This window comes from Microcaecilia unicolor, chromosome 5 (assembly GCF_901765095.1).
Source record: "Microcaecilia unicolor chromosome 5, aMicUni1.1, whole genome shotgun sequence".
Lineage (NCBI taxonomy): Eukaryota > Metazoa > Chordata > Amphibia > Gymnophiona > Siphonopidae > Microcaecilia > Microcaecilia unicolor.
In genome coordinates, this window is record NC_044035.1 from 42,663,843 (window position 1) to 42,681,057 (window position 17,215).

The 17,215-nt window shown below is 42.5% G+C and overlaps 1 protein-coding gene across 4 annotated transcripts in view; it reads left to right on the top strand.

Moving 5' to 3' along the window:
• Positions 1 to 17,215, top strand: part of SEMA4G (semaphorin 4G) — a 408,621-nt gene that overhangs the window by 116,096 nt on the left and 275,310 nt on the right. For all 4 annotated transcript variants that reach the window (XM_030202836.1, XM_030202840.1, XM_030202839.1 and 1 more), the window contains one exon: positions 9,184 to 9,411. In XM_030202836.1, coding sequence (XP_030058696.1) covers positions 9,291 to 9,411 — 121 coding nt within the window. In that variant the 5' untranslated portion in view covers positions 9,184 to 9,290. The remainder of the gene's footprint in view (positions 1 to 9,183; positions 9,412 to 17,215) is intronic.

The following is a 17,215-nucleotide window of genomic DNA, read 5'->3' on the forward strand; positions in this document are numbered from 1 at the left end:
GAAATTAAAATGTAGACAAAAACTGAAATGGAAATCCTGAGAAGCCAAACCATGTAAGTAATACCACACTGGAGACAGAGAAACAGAAATGCATGTTCTCCTTTGAGTAAAACAGAGATGTATATTCCCAGAACTGAAACTTCCATCCAGTCATATAAATGGCTTTTTCCCCCCTACCTTTGCTCATTTTATTTTTCTCATCATGTTGATCTTAGTCTTCTTGCTAGTTTCCTCTTGTGTAACATTGAGATATTAAGCAGGGTAAAACTGCCTGAATTCTCACTGCTGTTCCCTAAAATTCAGTAGTGAGGAGTGATCAGCCAGCCAATAGGAGAGAGCTGCCTGCAAGTTATTCCAGTATTGTTCCTGAGGCCCATTCTAACCCTTAGCCTTTTGCTGAACGGTGTACATCCTGCACCTGCTAGAAATGGCTCCAGTTAGACTAAGGAAGGTACCAGTATAGGAAATTTCTGGACCTCACAGGTTAGAAGGTGCTGGAAGTTGGTAGAAGCCTGGGATGGCCTTGCCATATTCAGAGAGAAGGTGCTAGTGGCAGTAGAACACTCCCTCTGAGTATTGATGAGACTCGGGAGCCCCTCAACCAGGAAAGAAGGGCATCACCCAGCCTTGAGGTTTCTTCAAACTGGAAAGAAAGGTATCCCTGAAACCAACTTTGGGAGTGAAACACTGAGGTAAGAACAGGAAAACTTCCAGCTGTGAGATGGAAGTAACAAAAGTGCAAGTGCAAATTTATTCAGATAAACAAACCACCCTCAAAATTTCCATAATGCTATATTAGCTTTGTACTAGCAGGAGGAAAGGAAAGTGAGAGATCAAGAGGCATTGAAGGGACTACAGAGAATACCCAGCCATACACAGTACCATAGTAAGCAGAACATTTCTTGCTTGGCACCAAGCCAGTATCCCTGGGCAATCCAGAACAGTCCAGTTTAAAGTCTCCAGATTACCATTCACCAACACTTGGACCCACAATAACCAGCTCCCATAAGCATTATAAGGAAGTGTTTATTGTATTAGCGCTGAGAGACATGGACTCAGCAATCGGATTCCCTGTCTGAATACAAAGCATTGTGTTGCACCTTATAAAGTGTTACAATATTGTGATTTTCCATAATCACAACCCAGGATAAGACATACACGGCTTGTTAGTACATGCACGTAATACTGATTAGTAACTTTTATTAGGATTTATTTGCCGCCTTTTTGAAGGCATTCACTCAAGGCGGTGTACAGTGGTGAACTGGATTAGGAACTGGTTGATGGACAGACGCCAGAGGGTGGTGGTGAATGGAATTCGCTCAGAGGAGCGAAAGGTAAGTAGTGGAGTGCCTCAAGGATCGGTGCTGGGGCCGATTCTGTTCAATATATTTGTGAGTGACATTGCCGAAGGGTTAGAAGGTAAAGTTTGCCTATTTGCGGATGATACTAAGATCTGTAACAGAGTGGACACCCCGGAGGGAGTGGAAAACATGAAAAAGGACCTACGGAAGCTAGAAGAATGGTCTAAGGTTTGGCAATTAAAATTCAATGCGAAGAAATGCAAAGTGATGCACTTAGGAAGTAGAAATCCACGGGAGACGTATGTGTTAGGCGGGGAGAGTCTGATAGGTACGGGCGGAGAGAGGGATCTTGGGGTGATAGTATCTGAGGATTTGAAGGCGACGAAACTGTGTGACAAGGCAGTGGCCGTAGCTAGAAGGTTGTTAAGCTGTATAAAGAGAGGTGTGACCAGCAGAAGAAAGGGGGTGTTGATGCCCCTGTATAAGTCATTGGTGAGGCCCCACCTGGAGTATTGTGTTCAGTTTTGGAGGCCGTATCTTGTTAAGGATGTAAAAAGAATTGAAGCGGTGCAAAGAAAAGCTACGAGAATGGTATGGGATTTGTGTTACAAGACGTATGAGGAGAGACTTGCTGAACTAAACATGTATACTCTTGAGGAAAGGAGAAACAGGGGTGATGTGATATACAGACGTTCAAATATTTGAAAGGTATTAATCCGCAAACGAACCTTTTCCGGAGATGGGAAGGTGGTAGAACGAGAGGACATGAAATGAGATTGAAGGGGGGCAGACTCAAGAAAAAATGTCAGGAAGTATTTTTTCACGGAGAGAGTAGTGGATGCTTGGAATGCCCTCCCGCGGGAGGTGGTGGAAATGAAAACAGTAACGGAATTCAAACATGCGTGGGATAAGCATAAAGGAATCCTGTGCCGAAGGAATGGATCCTCAGGAGCTTAGTCAAGATCGGGAGGCGGGGCTGGTGGTTGGGAGGCGGGGATAGGGCTGGGCAGACTTATACGGTCTGTGCCAGAGCCGGTGGTGGGAAGCGGGACTGGTGGTTGGGAGGCGGGGATAGTGCTGGACAGACTTGTACGGTCTGTGCCAGAGCCGGTGGTTGGGAGGCAGGGCTGGTGGTGGGGAGGCGAGGATAGTGCTGGGCAGACTTATACGGTCTGTGCCTGTGCCTGTGCCTGTGCCAGAGCCGGTGGTTGGGAGGTGGGGCTGGTGGTTGGGAGGCGGGGGTAGTGCTGGGCAGACTTATACGGTCTGTGCCCTGAAGAGCACAGGTACAAATCAAAGTAGGGTATACACAAAAAGCTGCAAATATGAGTTATCTTGTTGGGCAGACTGGATGGACTGTGCAGGTCTTTTTCTGCCGTCATCTACTATGTTACAGTAAGAATAAATCAAACCTGAGCAATAGGCAATTACAGCAGTAAAAATATTCAAATAACACAAAGTATGGCATAGTATAGTACTTACAATGTCAACACAATAGGTAGTAGAACATTTTAATTGACAGTGAAGGGTATAAGCAAAGATGGAACATATAGATAAGAGTAAAAAGAGTTAGAAAATAAGGTGACTAATTTAAAGAAAGTTACACATAATTGCTAATCTTGTTAATTGCATCTCACTAATGAGTGATGCTGTATAGCACTACCTGTTTTGGTAGAATGTACATAAAATTATACAGGCCAGACACGTGTAGTTAGCAAAATGTAGTCAAATGGTAGCTTGAAGTGGTCAGTGTCTGACTTCATATCTTCACACACCTTTCAGGAAAACAAATTCTGCTCAAAACCTGTTTGTTCTTGTATGATAGGGCTATACTATGTGCCAGGTATTTTAGATAAAACACATCCCGATTATTTACATAATTTTTACATGAGTAACAAACACAAAAGGGGAAGCTCGCTTAAAGTCAATCTCAAGAGTATAACAAAAAAACGAGTGTATTGCTTGGTATAAATGAACAACACTCAAAAATTGTGAAAAACGGGGGGAAAGACCTCAGACAAAGGTGACGCTAGGCTCTAAGGCTAGAGCAGCTGAAGCAAACTAGTCACAATACTTCTGTGTAATCATCGGCCAAAATCCCCCGACCAACCAGATTGGTTGTGTAAAACTTTTAAATCTTTTTTGGTTTTTCTTACTGCATCGTGTGAAAATCAAAAAACACCAAAAAATAGAAAGGGAAGGGGAAAGCAATCAACAAACGCTCCCCACTACAAAATTATAAATTGTAAAAAGTACATCTTAACGGGCTGAGCTTAGCTGCATGCGGTAATCACAACAGGGCATCCGTTTCACCATAGGGCTTCTTCAGGGGATGTAGGATACCAATCTTCTCAAAGCAGATTCTGACTCACCACTGCTGAGTTTTTTTGGTATATTGTCATAATTTCTACATTTACTGTCTCGTTTCATTTCTGTGCAGACCCCCTCCTGTATGCCTGCCATGGCCTTCAGTGTGAATCACTGATTATTTGTTACCATACTACTCCACATGCCTTCACTGACTGACTATACAATTCATAATTGCAGAAAACATAGGCCTATGATGTCCTTCAGTATTTAAGTCAAAGGGAAAGCAACATACAAACAGAAAAAGTAAACACTGGGCCTTCAGGAATGAGAAAAATGCAATCCTTTATTAATGATGAATACCCGACGCGGGCCGTGTTTCAGGGGTCAAAAAGCTCTTCTAGGTCAGCTAGTTAGCTAGTAGATAAAGATGATTAACAAACAGCTTATATTCCCTGGGGGCATTTGAACGGGTAGTGGTTGCTGCAGCCTGGCCAGGGGAGCAATGGACTATGAGTCTGGCCCCGGCGTTATCCGGGGAGGCGCTGGCAGCCTGTCCAGAATAGCCCGTTTAAGCTTAGCATAGTCCGCAATCTCAACAGCAGGGAGACTGCGAAAAGCTGCCAGCGCCTCCCCGGATAACGCCGGGGCCAGTCTCATAGTCCATTGCTCCCCTGGCCAGGCTGCAGCAACCACTACCCGTTCAAATGCCCCCAGGGAATATAAGCTGTTTGTTAATCATCTTTATCTACTAGCTAACTAGCTGACCTAGAAGAGCTTTTTGACCCCTGATGCAGGCGTTTGTACGCCGAAACACGGCCCGTGTCGGGTATTCATCATTAATAAAGGATTGCATTTTTCTCATTCCTGAAGGCCCAGTGTTTACTTTTTCTGTTTCTTCAGTATTTAAGCCCACTCCCTGCTATCTAGCTTTGTCTTAGGTCTATCTCCTGCCTCTGACCTTGCAACTATAGGGAGGTCCCTTCACATATGCCTGAAACAGCGGCCTAACTGAAAGAATCAGCCGGTCCACCTTCTCCTGTGGTTGTAAGCTGCCACCGTTCAAAGATAACTCTATGCTAAAAAGCACGTTTGCTATATTTGAGCAATGCTGGTATACTGCACAGTTATGGCACATAAAAAGATGTAAAATACCAAAAAAAAAGAAAGTAATAATCTAGAAAAGAAGGGTGATCTTATGAAGATTTGCACCACAACCATTTTTTCTGTGATGAAAGAACATGACTGTTCATATGGTGTGAGATGCAGTTAGATCTGATGATCCCCATAAAAAATTAGATAAAGTTGATTGTCATTGCAGTTATATGAAATTCTTGCTATAAGTTCAAATGTTTGGGACACTGGTGCTAACAGACATTGAATGTTAGTCCCCACATTTTTCTATTTGGTGGGCTTCAAGTAGGGCAGTTATCCTTGGCATCTTGTACCTCCTTTCTTCTTGCAGGCTTTGTCTCAGTGTTTCAGAAAATGCCCAGCCTCTGGCCTGATCCTTGAGAACAAGAGAGAGAGGGAGCTGAGGACATAGGTGCCAGCTGTGCGGGTGCTTGAGCAAACTCCTTGAATGTGGCCAGGGATGGGATAACTTCCATTGGAGTTAGCACCCCCAATAATTTTGAAAAGTTGGCTCCTCTGGCTGAGAGAACATGGGAGTTGTGCTGGCTGGCTGAGATTTTGATAGTGAGCAGTCAATTCATTATTTGGAACTCCGTTACTATGACCAGGATCCGGGAACAAATAACTATTCAGATGAGAGACGAGCAAGGGTATTTGCTATAGTTCTGCCTTAAAAAAATGATTGGGGCAGTTGTTCTCTTCCTACTCTGCCTTTGTTTTTCTGGGATTCACTGGAATACAAAATCCCCATTATGTATTTTTTCATCTAGGATCTCTGGGATATTGTCCTAATTTATCTTAGCTTCTTTTGAATCAAAAGTCATGTCCTATCTTCCATGCCCAGGGAAGCCTGAGTTGAAATGCCGCTCTACCACAGATGCAGCTTGTGACTTCGGACAAGTCACTTCACCCTCTGTTATGTTTTTGACTTTATATACTGCTTTTTTTGTGTAAACCAAATCAAAGTGGTTTATGTACAAGTACAGGTAAGCAAGGAACTATAGTTTGTAATAGGAAAGAAGTAGTGGAGAAGAGAGGTCAAGAGAAAGGTGTTAAAAAGAGGTTCATTGTCTAAAGCACTGCACAGTATCTGCCGTTGCCTCAGGTACAAATAAGATAAACCCTCTTGTAACAGGGATCCACCAGCTGTAACTGTATATGTAACTTGTCTTGAGTTCGCATCTGGGAAATGCAAGTAATTAGATCTAAAATCCAAATCGACCATGGCAACCTTCCTGGGCATAAATGACCAGAGCCCCAACCCATCTTTGAATCTTAATTCCCTGGAGGTTTCCTTGTGGTACAGAATTTCTGATTATGGAATTCAAAAATATGGCCTATTTAAATGATCTTAGCAATTGCTTTGACTGATATTAATGATTACCATTTGATGTCAGTTATGTTTTATTCATGCTTACACAAAGTAGTGAATTGTGCCTGCGTCTTAGACTGCTGGCCATTATTTATGTTATCTTGGCTTCTGGCATTCTGCATGGAAAGAGTACTATTTAATTGAATCATTACTGCATATCTTATTTTTGAGGCTTCTGCTTCCAGGATTTAATACATTTATTATTGATATAAATAGAACGGCAAATGCAGCTCTTATGGCAGAGAATCTTCCAATTTACATAATGCATAGGTGAGTTCCATCTGTGCATAGCACAGATCAGTGAAAGCTTTCTGGAAAAATCAATCTTTATTTTTCTTTTTATAGGATACGTAGAGGGGCATAATCGAACGGGGCTGGCCATTTATATGGGTGGCCATCTCTAAGGCCGGCACCGTAAAGCGGCATACCTGACCGTATTATCAAAACAAGATGGCCGGCCATCTTTCGTTTCGATAATACGGTCGGCGCCGGCCAAATCTCAACATTTGGGCCGGCCTTAGAGATGGCCGCCATTGGTTTCCGGCGATAATGGAAACTAATGGCGGCCATCTCAAACCTGGCCAAATCCAATGCATTTGGTCATGGGAGGAGCCAGCATTTGTAGTGCACTGGTCCCCCTGACATGCCAGGATACAAACCGGGCACCCCAGGGGGCACTGCAGTGGACTTTAGAAAAAGCTCCCAGGTACATAGCTCCCTTACCTTGTGTGCTGAGCCCCTCAACCCCCCCCCCCCCCCCAAACCCACTCTCCACAACTGTGCACCACTACCATAGCCCTTACGGGTGAAGGGGAGCACCTAAATGTGGGTTTGTGGTGGGTTTTGGAGGGCTCCTATTTACCACAACAAGTGTAACAGGTAGGGGGAGATGGGCCTGGGTCTGCCTGCCTGAAGTGCACTGCAGTACCCACTAAAACTGCTCCAGGGACCTGCATAGTGCTGTGATGGAGCTGGGTATGACATTTGAGGCTGGCATAGAGGCTGGCACAAAAATGTTTATTTTTTTGGGGGGTGGGGGGTGGGAGGGGGTTTGTGACCACTGGGGGAGTAAGGTGAGGTCATCCCCAATTCCCTCCGGTGGTCATTAGGTCAGTTGGGGCACTTTTTTGAAGCTTGGTCCTAAAAATAAATGGACCAAGTAAAGCCGGCCAAGTGCTTGTCAGAGCCGGCCTTCTTTTTTCCATTATCGTCCGAAGCCGGCCATCTCGTAACCCCGTCCCGCCTTCGGTACCCTGCCGACACGCCCCCTTTAACTTTGGCCGACTATGTGACGGAAAGCAGTTGAAGCCAGCCAAAATCGGCTTTCGATATACCGATTTGGCCAGGTTTAGGAGAAGGCCGACCATCTCCCGATTTGTGTCGGAAGATGGCCGGCCTTCTTCGAAAATAAGCAGGATAGTAACAATGTTCATCCATTGTAATCCATTACCATGTGTGGCGCTATACATGGTGACATTTTTCCATACAAAGGGGTCCTTTTACTAAGGTGCTCAGAAAAATAGGCTGCACTGGTATAGACACATGTATTGGAGGTGCGCAGGTACATTTTTCAGTACACCTGCAAGAAAAAACCCTTTTTTTTTGTTTTGGCCCAAAATGGACATGTAGCAAAATTTAAATTGGCACGCGTCCATTTTAGGCCTGAGACCTTACCACCACCCATTGATCTAGTGCTACGGTCTCGCGTGTTAACCGGGAGATAATGGTCTACGCGCATACAATGTCAGTTACTGCCCGGCTAGCGCCGTGTGCCAGAAAATCTCTGGCTTACTTAGTGGATATTTTTTTTTTTTGTTACATTTGTACCCCGCGCTTTCCCACTCATGGCAGGCACAATGCAGCTTACATGGGGCAATGGAGGGTTAAGTGACTTGATATGTGTAAAAAAAAAAAATGAAATTACTGCCTGGGCCATGTGGTAGCTGGGCTGTAGTTCAAAATTGACGCGCGTAGGCGCCTGTGCGGCATAGTAAAAGGGGCCCCTTAGACCCTACCATGTTTGGGACCTTTAAAGCAGCAGCATGGGCCAAGAAGACTTTTTTTTTTACTCTCAATCTGTTGAATTCTTGTGTTTTAAAGAGGGTATGTTTTTTAGTTAAAGCTGTTCCCCTTTAGCAACATTGTACTGATCCTTGCCAGCGCCTCTGTGGAATCATTTCTTAAACAGTCTAAATATAGCTTAGATGGCGCAGGGTAAATTTGAAGAAGAAGATTTAAAATAAACTAAGGTGGGAGCGTAACAGCTATAATACCTTTTATTACAAAAAGATGCCAATGCAAAAAAAAAGAAATCAAATCACATTAGGATGAAGGATGGGAATGCAAATACTGCCTATAACGATGTATGACAGGCGTCGTCAAATACAGTCCTAAAGGTCCACAACCCTGCCTGATTTTTCAGGATTCCCACAATGAACATGTGTGAGATATATTTGCATTCAGTGGAAGCATACATATTCATATTTTTCTGATACTATATATCATTTTATTCCTATTAGGTTTGTTTGCCATCTTCAAGTTTACTTCATTGATTGTATTTATGCTGATGTCTGATCATTTCACTATGATTATGCTGTTAAAACTGTAAGTTTTATGTCAGGCTGTAGCTGCTGTACACCACCTTGGGAGAATCTCTTCATAAAACCAGTTAATAAATCCAAATAAGAAAAGGACACGGAGGAAGCATATTTAACATCAATGACAGATAAAGTTGCTGTTATGAGACATCTAGATAGCTCTTCTGCTATATGTACTTGCCAGCGATCACATCCTGAGTTACACAAGCGTATTTTAACCTAAGTTTCAATTAATGTACTACACAGCCAAGACTGGGCTTGAGGGAACTCTTCGTTAAGTTTGTTTTATGGTAGTGTCTTACCCTAATGTTGTAGAGGCAGTAGCACCTCATTGCTGTCAGCTGTTTTATTTCTTTGTTCCCCCTACTTTGAGGACTTTTTTAAGGGGGGGGGGGGGAATCCTAAAATACTTTAAGGGAAAAACTTCTTAAAATTGTTTTTTAATTGTGCTGTTATACATTTTGCATTTCAGAATGATGTTAGTCTAGAGCGAGACATTCTTCAGAAGTACTGTGCCGTCCAGTCTATAGAAGGAGTTTCCAGTTGTGCATTTGGTGGACTTTGTAAACCAGGAACAGGATGAAGAGACACCTCATTAGTTATCTACTGGCATTCTTTGCGGTATCGATAATGGGATATTCCTCCAGAAGGCCAACTACAGATTTGGATGCAACCCCAAGAACAACTATCGTCTACAATGGTAAAATAAATTGGTTTACTTTCCTTTCCCTGTATAATTACAAACCATTTCAACTCAGTCAATGAGTTTCCTTTGATGCAAAACTCTGCCGTGTGTAATATTCAAATTATAGTCATTTAAATAAACACTAGGTATGAAAGTAAGACACAAAAGCTACAGTGTATGTGGATGAATAATGACAGTATGTGGATGAATAATGACAGGATTGTACTAAGGCAGCAGGAGCTAAAAGCGCATTTGTTCACCAAATGAAAGAGTCTGTAGGTGGAATGTTGAGTTGTAAGACTCTCTTGCTGGGATTGTACACCATAAATTAGGAAGATTAGATGTAGCTGTGAGATAGGAATGGTCCCTACTTCTGCAGTAGTATCTTAAGATGGACAACTGCATGTGCTTGGTATTCTTTTGTTTTGTTTTGTCTTTGAAGGAAGGAAGTTATAACTGATTAACTCTGGGTATAAATAGAGTAAAAAGTAAGGGATTTTCTGGGTAGTCCTTTTGGTTTCGAGATTTTGCTTTCCTTATTTGATATTACTGTTGTGAAGCCTTCCTTTTGCAGATAAATAGCTACTCGTAGTTTCCATTGCTTTCCTCACTACTGTTTAGTTGGTGCACTGCAAGTCCATGCAGTTTGATGCTGAATTGCAGGCGTTTGGACAGTGGTTTGCAGAAGTTATATCTTGCTGTTAATTAGCTGCGTTGTCCTGATTTAACACCAGGTGTGCCAATGATTTTGTTTGTTTTTAATTGATCTTTTAACCTGTGTGACTGTCCTCCCTGCCCCCCTCCCCCATGCCCTTTGTGATTAATACTATTCTGGTAGTCTGTGTCTTTCAAATTAGATAACAGAAAATAGTAGGACTTTGTGCTTGAATGTTATTTTTTAGTTTGGTTCTGCTGTTACAGTTGGAGTCCGGAGGACTGCATGCCCTAAATAATAAACTTTGTCAGCCCAACTTGATTACTGTATGTCACATTGGCATGTTTCTACAGTGTAATTAAATCTCTCCTGAATATCTGTGCTGTAAAGAAAACAATCCCAGCTGTTGATGGTGTTTCAGCATAAAAAGCTATTTCAGTGCTTTACCTAGTAACACATTAGAAGACTGAACATAAAGGGCAATTAGCCCATCCAGTCTATGCAGTTGTCCCGCCAGGGGCGTAGCCAGACAACAGATTTTGGGTGGGCCTAGATAAGAAGTGGGTGGGCACCAAGTGTTCTCCCCTCACCACCACCACCCAAAAAATATCTCGGCTGGCATGAAACGCTTCTTTCTACCTTAGCACTCTGCAGCAGGCATGTGCTGAAAACTGAGAATGCGCAGGTGCCAGTATCGTGGAGAGTAGCGTTTTTGTTACCATCAGGGGAAAGACTTCAGCTGGTGGAGCTAGAAATCCCCACCAGCTACTGCTAAACGAGTGTTACTGTTGGGTGGGCTTGAGCCACTGTGTCCCGCATGCCAACCACAAAAGCTTGTGCTTGTAGGACATTGTTTCTTATTGCACTATTACTACTATTTAACATTTCTAAAGCGCTACTAAGGTTACGCAGCGCTGTACAATTTAACATAGAAGGACAGTCCCTGCTCAAAGGAGCTTACAATCTAAAGGACAAATGTACAGTCAGTCAAGTGGGGGCAGTCTAGATTTCCTGAAAGGTATAAAGGTTAGGTGCCGAAAGCAACATTGAAGAGGTAGGCTTTTGTTGTGTCTCGTGTTGATGAACATACACGATCCCTCATCTTAATCCAAGATCACCCCCTCCAAAAAAACAAATATGCATATAAATAAGTGACTCAAGCTTTGTAATCTAAACAACTACCAAAATTAGGGGGCCTTTTACTAATTGTGCTAATGTAGTATAAATCACAACCGGCTCCCAAAATTCTTAAAAATCTAACAAACGGCTCTGGTGAGCCGGTGCGAGCCAGCTCCAGCAGACCACTGCCTTTATTTGAAATTCAGTAGCAGTTCAACTCTGTTTGCTGCAACCCCTGGGTCTCAGAGACTGTCCTCTGGGTTTCTGCAGTCCATCTGTACTTTGTGTCCTCCTTGATTCTCTCTCATCTCCCAACTGAGGGGCTACCATTAAGATGTGTTATTTTACCACTATCTGGTGCTAGTTTAGCACAGGTCCCATTTTATGCTCTGAGACCTAGTTACTAATAACTGAGGTTAAGACATTTGAGCAGTAGCCCACATTGATAACTTCTCATATTTTCCAGGTTGCATTAGAAATCCCCAGAATTCAAATAGTCTGTGGATATGATTTTGGTCACTGCTGAGGCTATTCTGAAACTTAATTGGGGTCTCACTGACCTGGCTCAAAGGAATCCACTCCAGGTTCTGTCCTTAGCTGCCTACCAGCTATGCCTGAGTCCCAAAGCAAGCAATAATGTATTTGTTTTGGGTTTCATTCCAATCAGGGAAAGAAAACTCCAGAAATCTGGTAGGCTTAATACTCTGTCCTTTGTAAGGTCAAGGGGACAAGGAATCTCTTTTGTAGTGAGGCCCCGTCACATAAATATTATCAAAATGATATACAGTTTTAGATGACCTACTTCTAATACCCAAGGAAAAGCAGACAGAATTCTTTGTCTACTAATGCACGCTATTAAATGTGCTTTGACTGGTATTCCTGTTAGTGCTGCCAAAGATGTTAAAATACGGCTTCAAAGGGATGTCATAGACAGACAGTTAGACATTGGTTTGGTTTGTTTGAACAGATTTTTATGCTGCTTCATGCTTAGATTACTGGGAAACTTCCTAACATAAAACTTCTGCTTCACCATTCTCTGTTCTTTGACATCGCTGCCTCTTCCGAACGTTGCTTAGATATGACCAAGTAATCTGCCAGTCTAATCCTATCAACCATGCTGTCACTTTGCATCTTCTGTGTTTGGTGTCTTTTGTATATAGACGCCAATCTTCCTCTTCTGCCTGCGTTTGATCTTTATTGGTGCGTTGGGTCATCATCCAACTGGTGCTAGTACTGCGTCCTCTTTATCTAGTGCTTTATTTCCCTCACAATTCATACAGGAAATGATTGCTGCAACTGCTAGTTCCAAGTTACCAAGTTGTGAGGGAGTGGTATAGCAGCAGGCGTCCCTCACTGAAGTTGTAGTTTAGGCAACTTACGGCAGGTGGCGCTATCCTGCCTTGTCAGAGAGTCGGGCCAGGAGGTAGTTAAATGCCCTGGAGGAGAGTGGATCAGAGAAGTTCTGAGGCAAGAGGTCTCCAATAGAGAGATCCTGAGTGCAGAGATCTCTTGGAGTGAGGCTCCAAGTAAAGAGTTGGCTGGGCTGTAGTACCTGTGGAGGAGTCCCAGGGTGGTAAGGAGTGGCCTAGCCTAGAGGTTTACACCCTGTAGATGCCCAGGGATTGCATGAGAATGAACAGAAGACCGCAAAGGTAAGAGTGCCTTTATTTTTTTGTGAAGACCCAGCTCCTGAGTGACCTCGTTGGAGCCAGGTCTGGATTTATGTAACTAGAACTGTTAAGAGAGAAGGAAGTAAATGTTAATGTGCTTGTTACCCAGGGTGGAAGCGAGTCTGTAACAGAAATAGACTGTCTTGCTTTGATTACTTATTCACCAGTAAAGCTTTTCCTTTGACTTTACACTGTACTTTACCTGTGTCTGTGAGGTTCTGCAGCGAGCTGCAAGCCACACTATCATGACATAAACCCCATACCATTTTCGTCACTTTTCTCTGAACTGCTTCATCATTTTACATCCTTACCAAGATATGGCATCCAAAACTGAACACAAAACTCCAAGTGGGGCGTCACCAGTGACTTGCACAGTGGCATCAATACCTCCTTTCTTCTGCCAGTTATATCTGTCTCTCTCTATGCAGCCTATCATCCTTCTGGCTGAGGCTACCGCCTTGTCGCATTGTTTCATCACTTTGAGATCTTCAGACACCATCACCCCAAGGTCCAGTCCACTCTACCATAAGAAATGTCATAGACCCAGGTACCTTAGGAGACCTTGGTATTGATGCCACTTGGAATACTGACCTATGCACTGAACCTCAATGCCCCTCCCAGCCCCCAATGAACATCAGTGCCCAAACCTTTTGTTCTTATTGCCTTGCTTTCTTCATGCCAATGTTGTTGCTGCTTTACCCCTTTCATGCTGCTTTGGGGATCTTCAATTTTTAGTGCTGTTTTGTCCCTTTGTGGTAGCTTCATGCTATTCCTGATGTCTTGGAGTGTTTGCTGCATCTGTGACAAATGTCTGCCAGCAAATTTCAAACAAGTTTCAGTAAAAATGGATGGAAAAACCCCACTTTAAAGTGCCAAATTACTTGCCTCTTTGACATGAATGGATGAATGGTCTCAACCCGTACATTTATGCAGATGATGTCACGATATACATCCCGTTCAAGCATGACCTAACTGAAATTACAAAAGAAATCCAACATAGCCTCCAAATAATGAATTCATGGGCGGATGCATTCCAATTGAAACTAAATGCAGAAAAGACACAATGTCTGATCTTATCTTCACAATGCAACTCAAATAAAAACAATACTATAAACACTCCAGCCTGTACTCTTCCGGTCTCTGATAGTTTGAAAATTCTGGGAGTTACGATTGACCGAAATCTCACACTAGAAGACCATGCGAAAAATACAAAAAAGAAAATGTTCTACGCAATGTGGAAACTTAAAAGAATCAAACCTTACTTCCCAAGGGAAACATTCTGCAGCCTAGTACAAGCAATGGTGCTAAGTCACCTAGACTACTGTAATGCAATTTACGCAGGTTGCAAAGAACAGGTCATTAAGAATCTTCAAACAGCCCAAAACACAGCAGCCAGACTCATATTTGGGAAAGCAAAATATGAAAGCGCCAAACCCTTAAGAGAAAAACTACACTGACTTCCATTAGAAGAACAAATTGTGTTCAAAGTTTGCACCATGGTCCACAAAATTATACAAGGGGACGCTCCGGCCTACATGACAGACCTTGTAGACCTGCTAGGAACGCAAAAAAATCAGCACGCACATTCCTTAACCTCCATTACCCCAACTGCAAAGGATTAAAATACAAGTCCACGTACGCAACCAGTTTTTCATAACATTTGCACGCAACTATGAAACGCACTTCCGAAGACCATAAAAAAACGCAAGATTTAACTATCTTCCAAAGACTATTGAAAACTGACTTATTCAAGAAGGCATACCACAAACAACCATCCTAATTACTAAACAATAAGACTGAAGAAACAGGGAGGGGGCGGGGGGCGGAAATTGTATGGAGCTACATGTTTAAGGAATGTTATATCGTGATTTTAACTGTTGTATCTGATGTAATTCCATCAATAAAACAGATTTAAACAAAAGACTGAAGAATAAGACTGGATCGACCTTAATCACACGATCGAATAACCTCAATGCTTTTAATAAACAATCCCACTTCTAATCTAATATCGATTACTATGTAACCACACAATGCTGACTAACCTCACTGCCAAACACTATCACTTTTACCCTAATGTCGATACCTGAGCAACAACAAAATGTTGACACCAACGCAAGATCACAATGTATTCTTATACCATGTACGTACGCACTGAATGTAAAACCATGTGCAACTCTGTAGACCGGAAATGGCATTCGCCACTACGGCAAATGTAAGCCACATTGAGCCAGCAAATAGGTGGGAAAATGTGGGATACAAATGCTACAAAATAAAATAAATAAATATGCAAACCGAAAACAACCTAAAAGGCCAATTTTATCTGAACATAAACCAGTCTGAAAATTTTTGCCATGGACATCCTTCTGAAAGAATAATGAATCAAAAAACTGCTAAAGATAAGTCAAAGTTTTAGCTGTCAAAAAATGCTACCAGAGCCATGACCCCCACCAAGGATCACAGTCATTCAACTGCCAGAAATGAGCATGTCAAGCAAGTTCCTTGTAATACAATCATTGCAAAACCTTGCCACCAATAACTAAATGTTCTTAGAATTCATTCAGAAGTTATTAAATTAAAAATAGACTGTATGTCAATTAAATAGCAGTTCGATGACTGGCAGTGTTAATCTGTCATTTATAAAAGTACATTGAAATCCCAGGCACTTCTCTAGGCTTCGCTATTATTTGTTGGCATTCTCCCAGACGTGAGCAGAGTTGCACATTACTTTAAATGTATCTTAAAAAAAATAATTCTGAAAAAATATTTACACAACATGTCGGCAAAACAAACGTACATGCTACCACATACAAAAATAAATGATTAGTCAGTCCCAGTGGTGTGTGTGGTTGTGCATATATATGTATGTGTGTGTTATATATAAATTCTGGCTAATAGTAAGCTAGACTGAGTGAAGCAGTCATTGAAGAGAAAAGTGTTCAGTCAGTAAACAGTACTGTTTTCAAAATAACAATGGTGCTGATGGAAAACTGAACCAAACTGTGTGCCTGCACTTGTAATCCAAAGTTGTATATACCTAGAATCAGAGAAAAATGATAGGTAAAGACCATAGTATGGACTCTCCAGTCTTCTTATCCACACTGCCTGGTGAGGGGGTATTAGTGCCCCAAATAGTCAGTGTACCTGAGGGGGCTAGGCCCCAGGAGCTGCAGAGACAGATTTTGCAACTGGTGCCGGACTGGGCAGGAACAATTGGATAAGCGGCATAAAATGTATTGTACTGTTTTTGGATCTTGCCAGGTACTTGTAACCTGAATTGGCCACTGTTGGAATTAGGATACTTGGCTTGATGGACCTTTGCTCTGTCCCAGTATGGCAACACTTGTATGTTCTTATGACTGGGCATCGCTCCTGCTCGAAGATCCGCCCCCCTTCACCACGAATAGTGAAAGGCAGCCCTATGAGGGGGTCGAAGACAATTTGGGAAGTGGGGCGGCATGGACCTTTTGGAGTGTGGAGTAGGCAGGGGGCTTTAACCGAGGGGGGACCCCTTCTGCCAATCTTGGGAGCATTGGGCCGTGGCTGGAATAATGCAGCTTCTGAAGTGGCTTGCAAACAGTATTATTCTTTTAAAACTGAATTTGGCAACCTATGGGACTGAGATATAGCAGGTTACTGAATCCTGTGGGAAATCAAGCTTTTACCACACCTTGATAACTTCCCTCCCCCCCCCCCCCCCCGGGAAAAACTGGATTTCACTGGAGACACCTTAGCTAAATGTTTGCAAAAATCAAAATAAGGTAAATAGTTATTTACTGTACTAAATATGCTGCTGAAAGCCATTCTGATTGACAGCTGATTTTGTGTTCCCTCTATGTGACCACCATTTCCTCTTCAATAATGGCTTCTAGTATTCTCTTTTGAATTGTCATTGGATCTCTTTTTAAAGATGAGTATTACATTACGAGCCCTGAGAAACCTTTTTTCATTGAATTGATTCCCAAAATATTAGGCACAATAGCTGTGAGTACTGCCTTTATGTCTTAGGCGAAGGTTATCTGGTGCCTTATTACTATTACACAGTTAATTTCTCGCTAACTCATACTGAATTATGTAAATCTAATTTTGCATTATGTCTTGGGCTATACTCTTCTTGGGTTATGTTGCCCAAGTGGCGTTTCTTCTCTAAATGATGAAGTAAAAAATCTTATTAAGGATGTCTGTTTTATTCTTGTCCCATGTGTAACACTCCCTTGTGGGTGTTTCTGGGTTTGGGGCCTGACCTGGCTGGAGTCCCCCCTAGGGCAGGTTTTGTTGTTCTCTTACACTTCTGACGCCTGGTGCCTCCACCTGGGAAAGAAGAGGATTAATGAGTGGGTTTACCTTCTTTTTTTTTTTCCCCCCAGGAAATCCCACA